The 13,104-nt window shown below is 35.6% G+C and overlaps 1 protein-coding gene across 1 annotated transcript in view; it reads left to right on the forward strand.

Annotated features, from left to right (window-relative positions):
• Window positions 1-13,104, forward strand: part of LOC143236961 (uncharacterized) — a 98,736-nt gene that overhangs the window by 76,867 nt on the left and 8,765 nt on the right. Inside the window, 6 exon segments of the mRNA XM_076475699.1 lie at window positions 8,225-8,386; window positions 8,950-9,167; window positions 9,784-9,907; window positions 10,381-10,464; window positions 11,969-11,996; window positions 11,999-12,092. Coding sequence (XP_076331814.1) covers window positions 8,225-8,386; window positions 8,950-9,167; window positions 9,784-9,907; window positions 10,381-10,464; window positions 11,969-11,996; window positions 11,999-12,092 — 710 coding nt within the window.

Genomic DNA, 13,104 nt, shown 5'->3' on the forward strand with positions numbered 1-13,104 from the left:
ATACAAGCAAAATATGAAATTGATTATACAACTATTCATTTGAGAATATGGTGGTGATATTCTGCTGGTGTAAATGACATGATATCCTCCATTATGAAATGTACATAAATTTGAGTGAGCTGTCAAAATTGAAGTTCACCCAATGGCTGGGTTTTGGATTTAGAGTTGAACCAATCAACATAAGTCCTCACACATACAGTCATGTGAAAAAATTAGGACACCCTATGAAAGCCTGTGTATTTTTGTAACATTTCTGGATATATAGATATTTAATCTCAATTTTAACAATACTCAGAGATTTATAGGAATAAAACTAAACAATTAAAACTGAAGAAAGGACTTTTCAAGATCTTCTATAAAATGTAATTTGACAAAATTGCATATTCTAACTGAGGAAATAGTTAGGACACCCCCACATTTATTCCCACATAAAATGGCTCAACTCACACACAGGTGTATCACACCAGGTGCATGTGATTAGAAGATCGTTACTCAACATTTTGAATGAGGCTTGCCCTATTTAAACCTCAGACATTTAGTTTGGTGTGCTCTTGACTGTTCAAGTGAGAGTGAGCACCATGATGAGAGAAAAAGAGGTGTCTGAGGCCTTCAGAAAGAAAATTGTAGCAGCTTATGAGTCTGGTAAGGGATTTAAAAAGATCCCAAAAGATTTTGAAATCTGCTATTTCACTGTTTGGAAAATAGTCAACAAGTGGAGGACTTTTGAAACAACTGCCAACATGCCCAGGTCTGGTCGTCCAAGCAAGTTCACCCCAAGAGCAGACTGCAAGATGCTAAAAAGAGGTCTCCAAAACCCCTAACATATCATTACGGGACTTACAGCATGTTCTGGCTACTGTTGATGTGAACGTGCATGCCTCTGCAATCAGAAAGAGACTGCACAAGTGTAACTTGCATGGGAGGTGTGCAAGGAGGAAATATTTGATCTCTAAAAGAAACATCAAGGCCAGACTGAAGTTTGCCAGAGAGAATGTAGACAAAGACCAGGACTTCTGGAATAATGTTCTTTGGACAGAAGAGTCAAAAATTGAATTATTTGGATACAAGAACATAGGACATGTTTGGCATAAACCAAATACAGCATTCCAGGAAAAGAACCTCATACCAACTGTGAAGCATGGAGGTGGAAGTGTCACGGTTTGGGGCTGCTTTGCTGCAGGAGGACCTGGACAGCTCACAATCATAGAATCCACCTGGAATTCTACTGTGTATCAAAGGGTGCTTGAGGATCATGTGAGACCATCTGTACGAAAATTAAAGCTGAAGCAGAACTGGACCCTGCAACATAACAATGACCCAAATCATACCAGTAAATCCACCAAGGACTGGCTGAAAACTAAGAAATGGAGAGTCTTGGGATGGCAGAGTCAAAGCCCAGATCTTAATCCCATTGAGATGATGTGGGGTGACTTGAAATGAGCTGTACATACAAGAAACCCCTCAAACATCTCACAGCTGACAGAATTCTGCATTGAGGAGTGGAGCAAACTTTCTTCAGACTGATGTCAGAGACTGCTAGATGGCTACAAGTGTCTCACTGCAGTTATTTCATCCAAAGGGAGTAACACTAGCTATTAGGGGGTAGGGTGTCCCAACTTTTTCCTCAGTTTGAATATGCATTTTTGTTGCATGACATTTACAAAAGATCTGTCTTTTTGTCAGTTTTAATTGTTTAGTTATATTCCTATAATCTTTCAGTATTGTTAAAATTAAGATTAAATATCTATATGTCCAAAAATGTTACAAGAATACACAGGCTTTCATAGGGTGTCCTAATTTTTTCACATGACTGTATATGACAAATTTCGATATTCTTCCTTCAGTTATACTCTTGTTACTTCATTAATATTGTATGTTGGAGGCAATGGAGGTAATTGCAGATTATTAAGTTCTTCCCATTCCATTATCCCTCAATGTTTTATTCTGAAGATGTTATTGTGCTTGAGGTAGTTCTGGTCAATTACACTTTTGAGAGTGATGGTTAACATTAAACAGACATCTTTACTATACCCAGTGTTGGGTTTTCAGATTAATCTGTCATTATGTTTTTTTATATTAACATGTGCCACGTTCTTGGGTGTGGGGGGGGGGTTCTTAATTCACTCCAGTCTTGTGAACTTGAGGTGAGATGGTGCAAGCCTTTTTACTACTGCCACCAGATGGGTGGGTTTTAGACTGTAGTTGACTTTCTGGTGGTATGGTACTATTATTTACTTCACCCACATGTTTCTAGATGCTGGGTTCTGGTTTGTAGTTGACTTATTGACAGTAAGATCCTCATCTTAGGCCTGTGCTATTGGTTGATCAGTGTGTGCCCACCCTGTCTTTATCACTCAACACACCCTTGGAGGCCGTACCCATCCGTGTTTCCTTGGGTCATACCATCACTGTTTTTTCTTTTTACCTGTTCCCTGGAGAGACATATGATCAATCAGACCTTGATGCTCTCGTTGAACAGTTTCTGTCTTCCTTTCTAATCCTGGGGGACTTTAATGGACATCATCCCCTCTGGGGAAGTGCTGTTATTGATAGGAGGGGTCGCTTTGTAGAGCATATGCTCTCTGATCACAATCTTTCTATTTTCAATACTGGTTCTTCCACTTATTTTCATGCACTTAGTCAGTCCTTTACTGCTATTGATCTTTCAGTGTGCTCCCCTTCATTAATTTCTCATTTTTCTTGGAGGGTTGACAATAATCCACCAGACAGTGATAATTTTCCTATACTTTTGAGAGAGACTGGCCGTTGTCGATGCCATTTTACCCGCGTGCCCCGGTGGAAGCTGGATCAGGCAGACTGGTCCACTTTCACTGCTCTCGCAGAACTTGATCCTGCCATCATGAATCAGCCATCAATAGACGACTGTGTGGTAGCTGTAACTGACTGTATTATACAAGCAGCTGCTCAATGTATTCCTAAAACCTCGACACATTTTCCATGATATCCTCATCCATGGTGGAATCCTGCTTGCCACTTGGCATGGAAGGCTCAAAAACGGGCCTGGGATACTTTCCGTAGAACTGCATCACTTTCCAACAGGCCCATGCACATGTTAGGTGGGTAAGGTATCAAAGCCAGAAGGAATCTTGGATAAAGTTCACAACTAGCATATCTTCTATCACCAGTTCCAAAATCATATAGGACACAATTCAAAAGGTCAGTGGGCACTACAATTCTGTCCCCCTCTCGATCTTACTCTCCGATGGCCAAGAGGTAGCTGATGTCTAGAGCATCACTGATACTCCAGATGAAAGCTTTTGCTGGGTTCTGCTTCTTTTCCATCTTCTTTGCCATCAAGACTCATGCTGAGCATTCACCTCTTTTCTTTCAAACTGGCTGTTTCTTTGACTATAATTGTTCCTTTACACTGGTGGAACTGAAAATGGCCCTTCATTGGTCTGGCAGTACATCTGTTGGACCTGATGATGAACACTATGACATGCTGTGCTATCTTTCTCCTGCTTCTCTTGATATTCTTCTAATTGTTTTTAACCAGATCTGGCAGAAGAATGTTTTTTCCTGATGCCTGGCACCAGGCTATTATCTTACCTTTCTCTAAACCTGGGAAAGATTCCAAGATTCCTTCAAACTACTGTCCAATTGCTTTGACAAGCTGTCTCTGTAAGACCTTAGAGAGGATGGTTAATGCTTGTCTTGTTTGGTTCCTCGAATCAAACAACCTCCTTTCGCTCACCCAGTGTGGGTTCCGACAACAGCACTCCATCACAGACCACCTAATTCAACTTGAAACATCAATCAGAGAAGCCTTTCTCAAATGCTAACATCTTGTATCAATATTCTTTGACATTGAGAAAGCTTATGACACAACATAGAGGTATGGCATTTTGTGAGACCTCCATATATATGGGTTACGTGGCCATTTACCCATGTTTATTAAAATATTTTTAATGGACAGGAGATTCCAAGTTTGTGTGGGTTCGACACTTTCCCGTTCTTTTGTACAGGAACCTGGGGTCCCTTAGGGCTGTGTTTTGAGTGTCACACTTTTCAGCATAAAGATAAATGCCATCACTGAACAACTCCCTCTCACTGTTGCAAATGGGCTCTATGTTGATGACTTTCACATCTCGTGTCAGTCGTCGAACATGAGATATATTTAGCGGCAACTACAAACTGCCCATAATTGTGTACTGAAGTAGACTACGGTGAACGACTTTAATTTTTCTCTCTCTAAAACCATTTGCATGCACTTTTGCTGCCAACAAGGTATTCACCCTGATCCTGAACTCCGTATCGGTGAAGTTTTGCTGCCAGTGGTCCCTGAGACCAAGTTCTTGGGGCTTATCTTTGACCGTAAGCTGACCTTTATACCACACTTAAAGCAGCTTTGGGTCAAATGCACAAGAACACTGAACATCCTTCGTGTCCTCTCTACTACCAGTTGGGGACCAGATCGATGTTCTATGTTAAAGATATATTGTGCTCTTGTTCGTTTGAAACTCGACTATGGATCAATGGTCTATGGCTCTGCCAGACCCTCAGCCTTAAAGATGCTGGACCCCATTCATCATCAAGTACTTCGACTCTGCACTGGGACTTTCTGCATCTCCCCAGTTCAGACCTTATACATGGAATCTCACGAACCTTCTCTGCACCTTTGCCATTTGCAACTGTCTTTACTGTATTCTTCAAAACTTTGTTCCTTACCAAAGCATCCCACCTGGGGATGTGTTTTCCTTCCTCAGTGGGCCTTACTTTTTTCAAAATAGATGATCTGCTATTGCTTCTTTTGGCCTTCACATCCAGGCACAATTGGATGAATTGGGTCTGTCCTTGGATAACATTGCAGAATCCAGTGGTCAGCCCATCCCCCCGCAGCTTATTACAGCCCCCAAATGTGACCTTTCTTTAAGCCATCTCAAAAAAGGCAAATACTCCCGATTGGAAGTACCATCTTTTATTTACTGAATATTTTTCAAACAATCATTCCATTCCAATTTATATGGATGATTCCAAATCAGGTAATTCTGTGGGCTCATCCATGGTTTGTTGAGGTTCGGTGGTTGCACACAGAATCACCTCTGCAGCTTCTGTGTTCACTGCTAAACTGTACGCCATATCTCTTGTCCTGAATCATATTGAAGCTAAGCAGTACCCCAACTGCAGTATTTATACTGACTTGCTTAATTCTCTACTGGCCTTGGAATCACTTCATGTTGGCTCACATCCTGTTCTTGCCGATATTCAAAACTGACTGGCCTATTTCTCATTAACATCTACTTCTATCCAGTTTTTCTGGATACCAGGCCACGTCGGTATTCACAGGAATGTGCTTGCAGACACTGCAGCTAAATCTTCTGCTCTGGCACTATCACCACTGTGCCTATTCCATACATGGACTATGGTCCTGTATTCAAGGCTCGGCTCTGTGCCAGTTGGCAGTCCACTTGGAGTGAGCAACGTGACACCAAGCTTTTTCAAATAAAACCCTATATTGGGCTTTAGCCCCCTAGCTTCTGTAAGGTTCAGAAGGAGGAAGTTGTTCTAAGTAGACTACGCGTTGGTCATAGTATTTTAACTCATCGTTTTCTTTTATCTGGAACTGATGCATCAGTGTGTAATTTGTATAACACTCAAATCACTGTAAGCCACATTTTACTTTCTTGCCATCATTACGACTCTCAACGACGGCACTATTTTAAACATATTCTGTCCCAGGGTTTGTCTGTAACATTGGACAGTGTTATTGGTGATGGTGACACTGTCCACCTTGATAAAGTTTTTAATTTTTTAATGGTCATTAATCTTTTCAATCTCATTTAAGTGTTGGATATTTATTCATTACACCTTTTTAATTGTGGTTCCCTTTTAAGAGTCTCAATCTCTCTAGTTCAATTTGAAATTGGAAAATGGCCAGAACATTAAATAACTCAACACCTGGACTGGAAAGGCCAACTTCAGGTGATTAACACTGCTGTTTGAACTACCCGTTAGTCGTCTTGGCGAGTTGTTATTACAGTTTTGCTGCATGTCTTGTAACACTTTTATTACTTTACTTTTTGGTACTGGCTATAATGACACAACCTGGAACCAGGACTGGAAAGACCAACTTCAGGTGACTGGCGGTGGTTCTTGTACTTACCTGTTAGTCTTCCTGGCTGGTTATGATCATTACCATTCTGCTACAGAAAGTCTTTTAGAACTTTGTAGCCTGGATGTGAACATTGGTTTTATGCCATTTTATGTTTTTAATAGCTGTTTTGTTTTTACCTTCATTTCCTATTATGTGTTTTACTTCATTTATTTTACTTTTACCTTTTTACTGGACATTTGGTTAATTATTATTACGATTTTGCTACATGTCTTTTGAAACTTTTATTACTTTACCTTTTGATAATGGCTGTTATGACACATAACTCGGAACCAGGACTGGAAAGGCCAACTTCAGGTGACTAATGCTGCTGTTTGAACTATCCGTTTGCACTACCCATTAGTCGTCCTGGCGAGTTGTTATTACAGTTTTGCTGCATGTCCTTTAACACTTTTATTACTTTACCTTTTAGTACTGGCCATAATGACACATAACTCAAAACCAGGAGTGGAAATACCAACTTCAGGTGACTGGCAGTGGTTCTTGTACTTACTTGTTAGTCTTCCTGGTGGGTTATGATCATTACCATTATGCTACAGAACGTCCTTTACAACTTTGTAGACTGGATGTCAACATTGGTTTTATGCTACTTCTGTTTTTCAATTATGTTTGTTTTACCTTCATTTCCTTTTATGTATTTTACTACATTTAATTTATTTTTATCTTTTTACTGGATGTTTGCAGATGGCATAGCTGCTTTGTGCCATAAAACACTAAATCAATCAATCTTATCCCTGTGCAGATTTTGGTTCTCAGCAGCAAGAGTTTTGAAGATAGTTGACTTGCCATGTAATGTCCAATTTACCTTAGCCACTCTACAACTAGGACACATCATTTTCAATTTACCTGCTTTTATAATTCAGGGAAAGAGCTGCATAAATAGCACATGATTTGGATAAATATCAGATATTAATTCTCTCACATTTGTATGTGCTCCTCCATTTTTTTGCCTGTATCTGTAGCATCTTTTTTACAATAGTTAAAGTGTACAGCTATTTTAGAAATGGTGCAGTCCTCTCATATCTGATCTTTGAATCTGACTACCTTCTCTTAAGTAGTTTCCTTCAGAAGCTTTCAAAGGATGCTTTCTTTCCTTAGCTAAAATCCCACAAAAAATAAATGGAGAGAATGCTGCTATTTATGCAAATTGAGGTAATGTATTGGAAGTTATAATTTTCCTACACTGAAAATCTAATTCTGGTAGGTACTTACTTTTGCACACACTTCCCACTCAAAACTAGTGTTTTAATCTTCTATCAACTCTCAAAGTGATAGTTTGTCAAAAGTGAAGAGGAGTTTTGTGCATCATGATTGTATGTTGCATACCAATTGGTGGAAAGTTCATGCATGATAATTTTCATAAGAAATATATTGGAATCAGTCAATTCCAACAGAGGGAGATAAAGTGCTTGCACCATGCATAAACTTTTTATATAGAGGGAAGCACTGAACAATAATAGTTATTTATGTTAGAGGAGATTAGCACAAATTGAAAATATATATTCAGTATAGGAAAATTTACAATGTTTTTAATAATTATTACAAAGTTTAATTATTAAATGGAGGCCTAAAGAAAATGTGCAACTGTAAAATTATTTATATTATATCTACACAGAGGACAGGTTTATTTGTGTGTTATAACTTAAGAGAACATATTCATAGTTTTAACAAATAGAGAAGCAACATATGCATTTGTAATTTGCCTATGGGAGAAAATGACTGCTTTGTGTTTGTAACATGAGAGACCTAGAAACAAGAAATGTGTTGAAATGTAGGGTTTATAAACTAAAGAAATGAAATATGGGATTGTTATGTTAGTAAGTACAAGTGTACACAGCTTGTATTTCTGGAAATATTATATACTTATATTATCACTCTGAAAAAAATGAAATCAAAGAAAATATTAATGTTATCAGTGGAAAGGAATATAATGGTATTTTCTTCATGAGGGAAGAATCCAAATCTATTTTTGCCCAAGAAATAAGTAATTTGTTGATAGTCCTTTTCATGGAAATATTTTTGTTTCAACTTTTAAGATGAATATATTGATAATGTATATTTTTTGAATGCTTTTGCTGTAATTCTATCAAGATTCGTGATCTTGAGACAGAATTGGAGGAGGAAAGGAAACAACGAACTACTTCCATGAATGTGAGAAAAAAGATGGAAGGAGATTTCAAGGACTTGGAACAACAGTTTGAAATGGCTACAAGAACAAAAGAGGATACTCTTAGACAACTCAAGAAACTTCAGGTACTGATTGTGGTATTATATTAGAAATAATTCTGAGTGTAGAAAAACTTTTTTTAGATTATTAAATCGTCTTATTTAAAAGAAATTACATTAGAAATTTAACAATTATATTATTCAAAAACGTATTTTTATAATATCTCATTTATAAACTGTCAAAAACTATATCCAAAATAGCAAAGTAAGATTTGCCGATGAATATCACTCCAGTGAATTATTGTAAATGTTTTACGTGTTTTTCACAAATTACTTTAGAAAAACTGCTCTGTTATAATTGATACTTTCTGATAAATATATTTATAATGTATCTTTTGAGTAGGTGATTGATGCTTCTAAACATGTTGACTAAAATACATGATTATGGTCTTGTTCAAATATCCTGGACTATGTGGTCCTGATGTATGTGTGTAATATGTATTTTTAGTAATTACAGTATGTCTCAATAGTTTGCATATCTTTTTATCAATGTTATAGCTTAGTTTTTAATAAATTTATTGGGTTGTGTGTTTATTTGGATACTTTCTTGTTTTAAAATTTTATATAAATTTAAGATATTTGTCTTTCAGGCTCAAGTGAAAGACTGTCAAAAAGATGCAGAAGAAGCAAGAAGCTCCCAAGAGGAGCTAGCTATTCAGTGCAAAGATGCAGATAAGAAAGTAAAGTTAATGGAAGCAGAAATGATTCAGCTTCAAGAAGATTTGTCCAACTCGGAACGAGCCCGTCGCTCAGCAGAGGCTGATAGAGATGTTTTACAGGAAGAAGTCAATAGTAATATGTCAAAAGGGTGAGAAAACTCAACTACTACAACTTGTAAATATGTCAAAAATTAATTTGAAATATATTGTCATAATATGGAAGTTATTTAATAAATTTTTCACATGTTCATATAAAATTTCTTACAGTTAGTGTTACTTATCAGCAAGTAAATATTGTTGCAAGTTTTTTGTTGTTTTTTTTACCATTTTCTTTTGCTTGACAAGAACTAATTTTAATGACACCTGTAATTTTTCATTTTCACTGTCAGTAGTTTTATATCACAATTCATATCTTTTCCCTGTGAACATAAGCATTTAAAACATTAATGTTTTATTCATTATATTAGCCAGTGTTTTCTTTTCTACCACCTTATCAAGTTTTTCATTTCTTTACATCTTTTCTTACACATGTAGTTGTGTTGTTTCCACATCCACTTGGTTAAAAACTTTGTCATAGTGTTTCTTGATGGCATCTTGAAATATTAATATCTGCTTTTTTATATCATATGAAATACACACTACAAGTTTCCATCTTCACATAATCCTTCCTGTTCTCATTTTTCTTGTATATTTCTCTGTTTATATTTATTTGCTGTTATAACTGCTAGATAAATATTACACTGAAAACAAACTTCTTTTAAATAGATCTCTTTTCCAAGATGAAAAACGACGCTTGGAAGTCAAAATCCAACAACTGGAGGAAGAACTTGAGGAGGAACAAAGCAGTTCAGAAATAATGAGAGAGAAAGCTCGGAAAGCTCAAGCACAGGCAAGAAAATGTTTTTTTTCATTTATAGTTGAGCATCTTGAAATGATGGGAGCTTCAAAAGAGACATTATATTAGGTATAAACTTTGGTAAAATTTGGAGATCTACCTTTAAAAAACTGTAATAAAATGTCAAAAGTACAGTAACATAATTTCAAGATAAATGATTCTAGAGTATATTAAGTAAAGTTATTAATGGAGAAATTTTAGCTGTCATAGATACAGAACAATAAAAAATGAAATACCTATAATTTAAGAAGAGGATATACTGAATTTTGATAATTTATAGTTTGCAACATACATGATTATCACAGATCCTTATTTGCTGTTAATTTCCAAATGTACTAACAAAATTATCAGCTGTGATGAGATAATAACTAGTTAGGGTAGAGGAATAAGCGAAATTTATTTATCCACAATTGATTCATACTAGTATGTTGTCTATGCATGATAAAGATGCATGTTTCACTTTACAGATTGAACAATTAACAGTAGATCTGACAAGTGAACGATCTGCAAGTCAGAGCCTAGAGAATAGTCGGATGGTTCTTGAGAGACAGGTAAGAAAATTGTCTGTGTGTTTTTCAATACAGTTTATATTTATAATAAATAAATATTGTCATTATACACTAAAAAGTGTCCTGAGAAGTAATACAAACAAGAACTAATGTAAATCAAATTCAGAATGGTGAAGGGCTTTCTTAACACTTGCCAGATAAACCATCCCAGCATCTTGATGTGGGTCCAAACAAAGGAATTATTCTGAAAATTTTTGGATTATATTCATTAGACAAAAAGAAGACACTTGGCACTATCTTTGAGGTTTAAGTTACTGAACCAAACCACAAGAGCTAACATAGAAAAGTTAACTTGTTAATGTAAAATAAAATGATCTATGAATTAAGTAAAACTGTGCTTCCAGACCAGATAAGGAAACAACGTATTCAAAGCTATCCCAATCGAGTTGATATACCAACTAAATTGGAGCTTTGTCAACTAATTACTGTATTAACTAAAAAACAAAACATTGTACAGAATGGTATCATTATCTTCAAAAAAGAGGGATTAGAATCCTATATCAGGGTATCATTATCTTCAAAAAGAGGGATTAGAATCCTATATCAGAAATCATTAGTATATTTGTGAAATTATAATGGTACAGTAAAACCCAAAGATGCAGTGTTGGAGTTTAAGTAGATGCACAACTGATTGTAAGATGATCTCCCTAGCAGTTCTCAAACTAAAAATGTCATTTCTGCAGTGATTTAATATATGAAGGATGGCATAATGCCCAGTATGGTACCACCATAGTATTATCCATATTGATTTCATCATGTGTCATATTCTCATTACTATTTAGTTTGTTTTTTTTAAAGTTGTGCTCAGCTTCATTCTTCAAACTCTATTGAAATAACCATAAATCACTGGTTTCCAAAATGACCCCCACCTTTTGACCATTCTAGACTCAGTATAAGTACTAAAAGATCCTGGGCTGGTTTGTGTGGTAGGTGTTAAACAAGAAAATTCAACTTCCTCTCTCCCAGTTATTTCATCTATTAATACTAATTTTTGAAAATATTGGAAAACTAATCAAAATGGAGAACTTCCTTTTTCAAATTCCTGAAATTTGACCACAAGTCAAAATTTGTTTTAATTATGGATGCATATTCAAGAACATAAATCAGTATGAATGATATATATTTGACTAAGACATAGTGTTTGTAAAACAAGATTTTATAATTCATTTATTTAATTATAGTATTTTCACTTGCTAACTACCCTGTGTCTGTAGGTTGTTGTATGATATTCAAAGAAATGTTTTGTCCTTATAACTATATAGCACATAAAAATAGAGAGAGAGAGAGAGAGAGATTAACCATGATACAATTTTTGAAACCTGTACAAAAAAAAAGATATCAAATACAGAAGGACTTGTATGTGCACCTTGGACATGTCATACCTAACACCAGCTAGTATCAAAAACAGGAATGCAATTACTTCATAGAGCTCAATGTGACAGGAGTTGTTGGACAAAATACAATTGTGTTTGTTATGGCTTTTTAGAATAAAGAATTACGTGCCAAATTAGAAGATTTGAAACATCCCATCGTGCCAAGGCTAAAGTAACTATCTCAACTCTAGAATCCAAGGTTAGTCAGCTAGAGGAACAACTTGAAATGGAATCCAGGTAAATAGACACAGAAAAACTGCATGCTTATAACTGTAAAAGTTGGAAAGAAGTACAACTGGTGAAAATAATTATGATCATGTAAAGGTGACATGGGTCTTTTTGAGGAATTAAAATGAACATGTTGAAATTAATTACATCTAAAATTTAAAAATAGATGATCATCAAAAGAAACTAGAAATTTTAATTAATTTTAAGTAGAATAAGAGTTGGATGTAGGAATAACAAAAGCATTTAAAATTGAGTCAGAATAAACTCTAACCAGTTACAGTAACACTTGAGTCCAGGTGACTTAAACATTAACAGTTGGATTCAAGTAACTTTCAAGCAATTAAAGTAATTTAGCAAACTCTTAAGTATTTTGGCTTAAGTAGAGAATTTAAGTAAAGGTCTAAAAATTGCTGAAAACAGGATTTGCATAAATTTCTGTAAATACTTAAGATCTAGGTATAATTTAGCTTATTGCATCACAGTTTACCCCTATCACAAATGATTAGTATCTTTTAGGAATCAAATGCACACCTCTGTTTCACATTTCAAAATGTAAGTAATGATAATAATTCATATCGTATTTCAACATTTTTAACTCAAAAATATTTTTAAGTTATTATTTTGTAATTTTATAACATTTATATATTGTACTTGACAAACTAAAATGTTAAACTTTCATTCCTACACATCTTCAAGAAATTTATCCTATAAACAATGTGCTTGTCAGGTTTTATAAGTTCTTCTTCCCATACCAAAATATAGGTTTATAAACACTAAGAAACTATGATTTCTTAAGGATAATGGCCCAGCATGGACAGGTGGTTAAGGCACTCTACTTATAATCTGAGGGTTACAGGTTCGAATCTCCATCATGCCAAACATGCTCGCCCTTTCGGCCATGGGGGTGTGATAATGTTATGGTCAATCCCACTATTCGTTGGTAAGATAGTAGCCCAAGAGCTGGCAGTAGATGTTGATGACTAGCTGCCTTCTCTCTAGTCTTAGATAGCCCTCATGTAGC

The sequence above is a fragment of the Tachypleus tridentatus genome, chromosome 13 (assembly GCF_004210375.1).
Source record: "Tachypleus tridentatus isolate NWPU-2018 chromosome 13, ASM421037v1, whole genome shotgun sequence".
In the NCBI taxonomy this organism is placed as follows: Eukaryota; Metazoa; Arthropoda; class Merostomata; order Xiphosura; family Limulidae; genus Tachypleus; species Tachypleus tridentatus.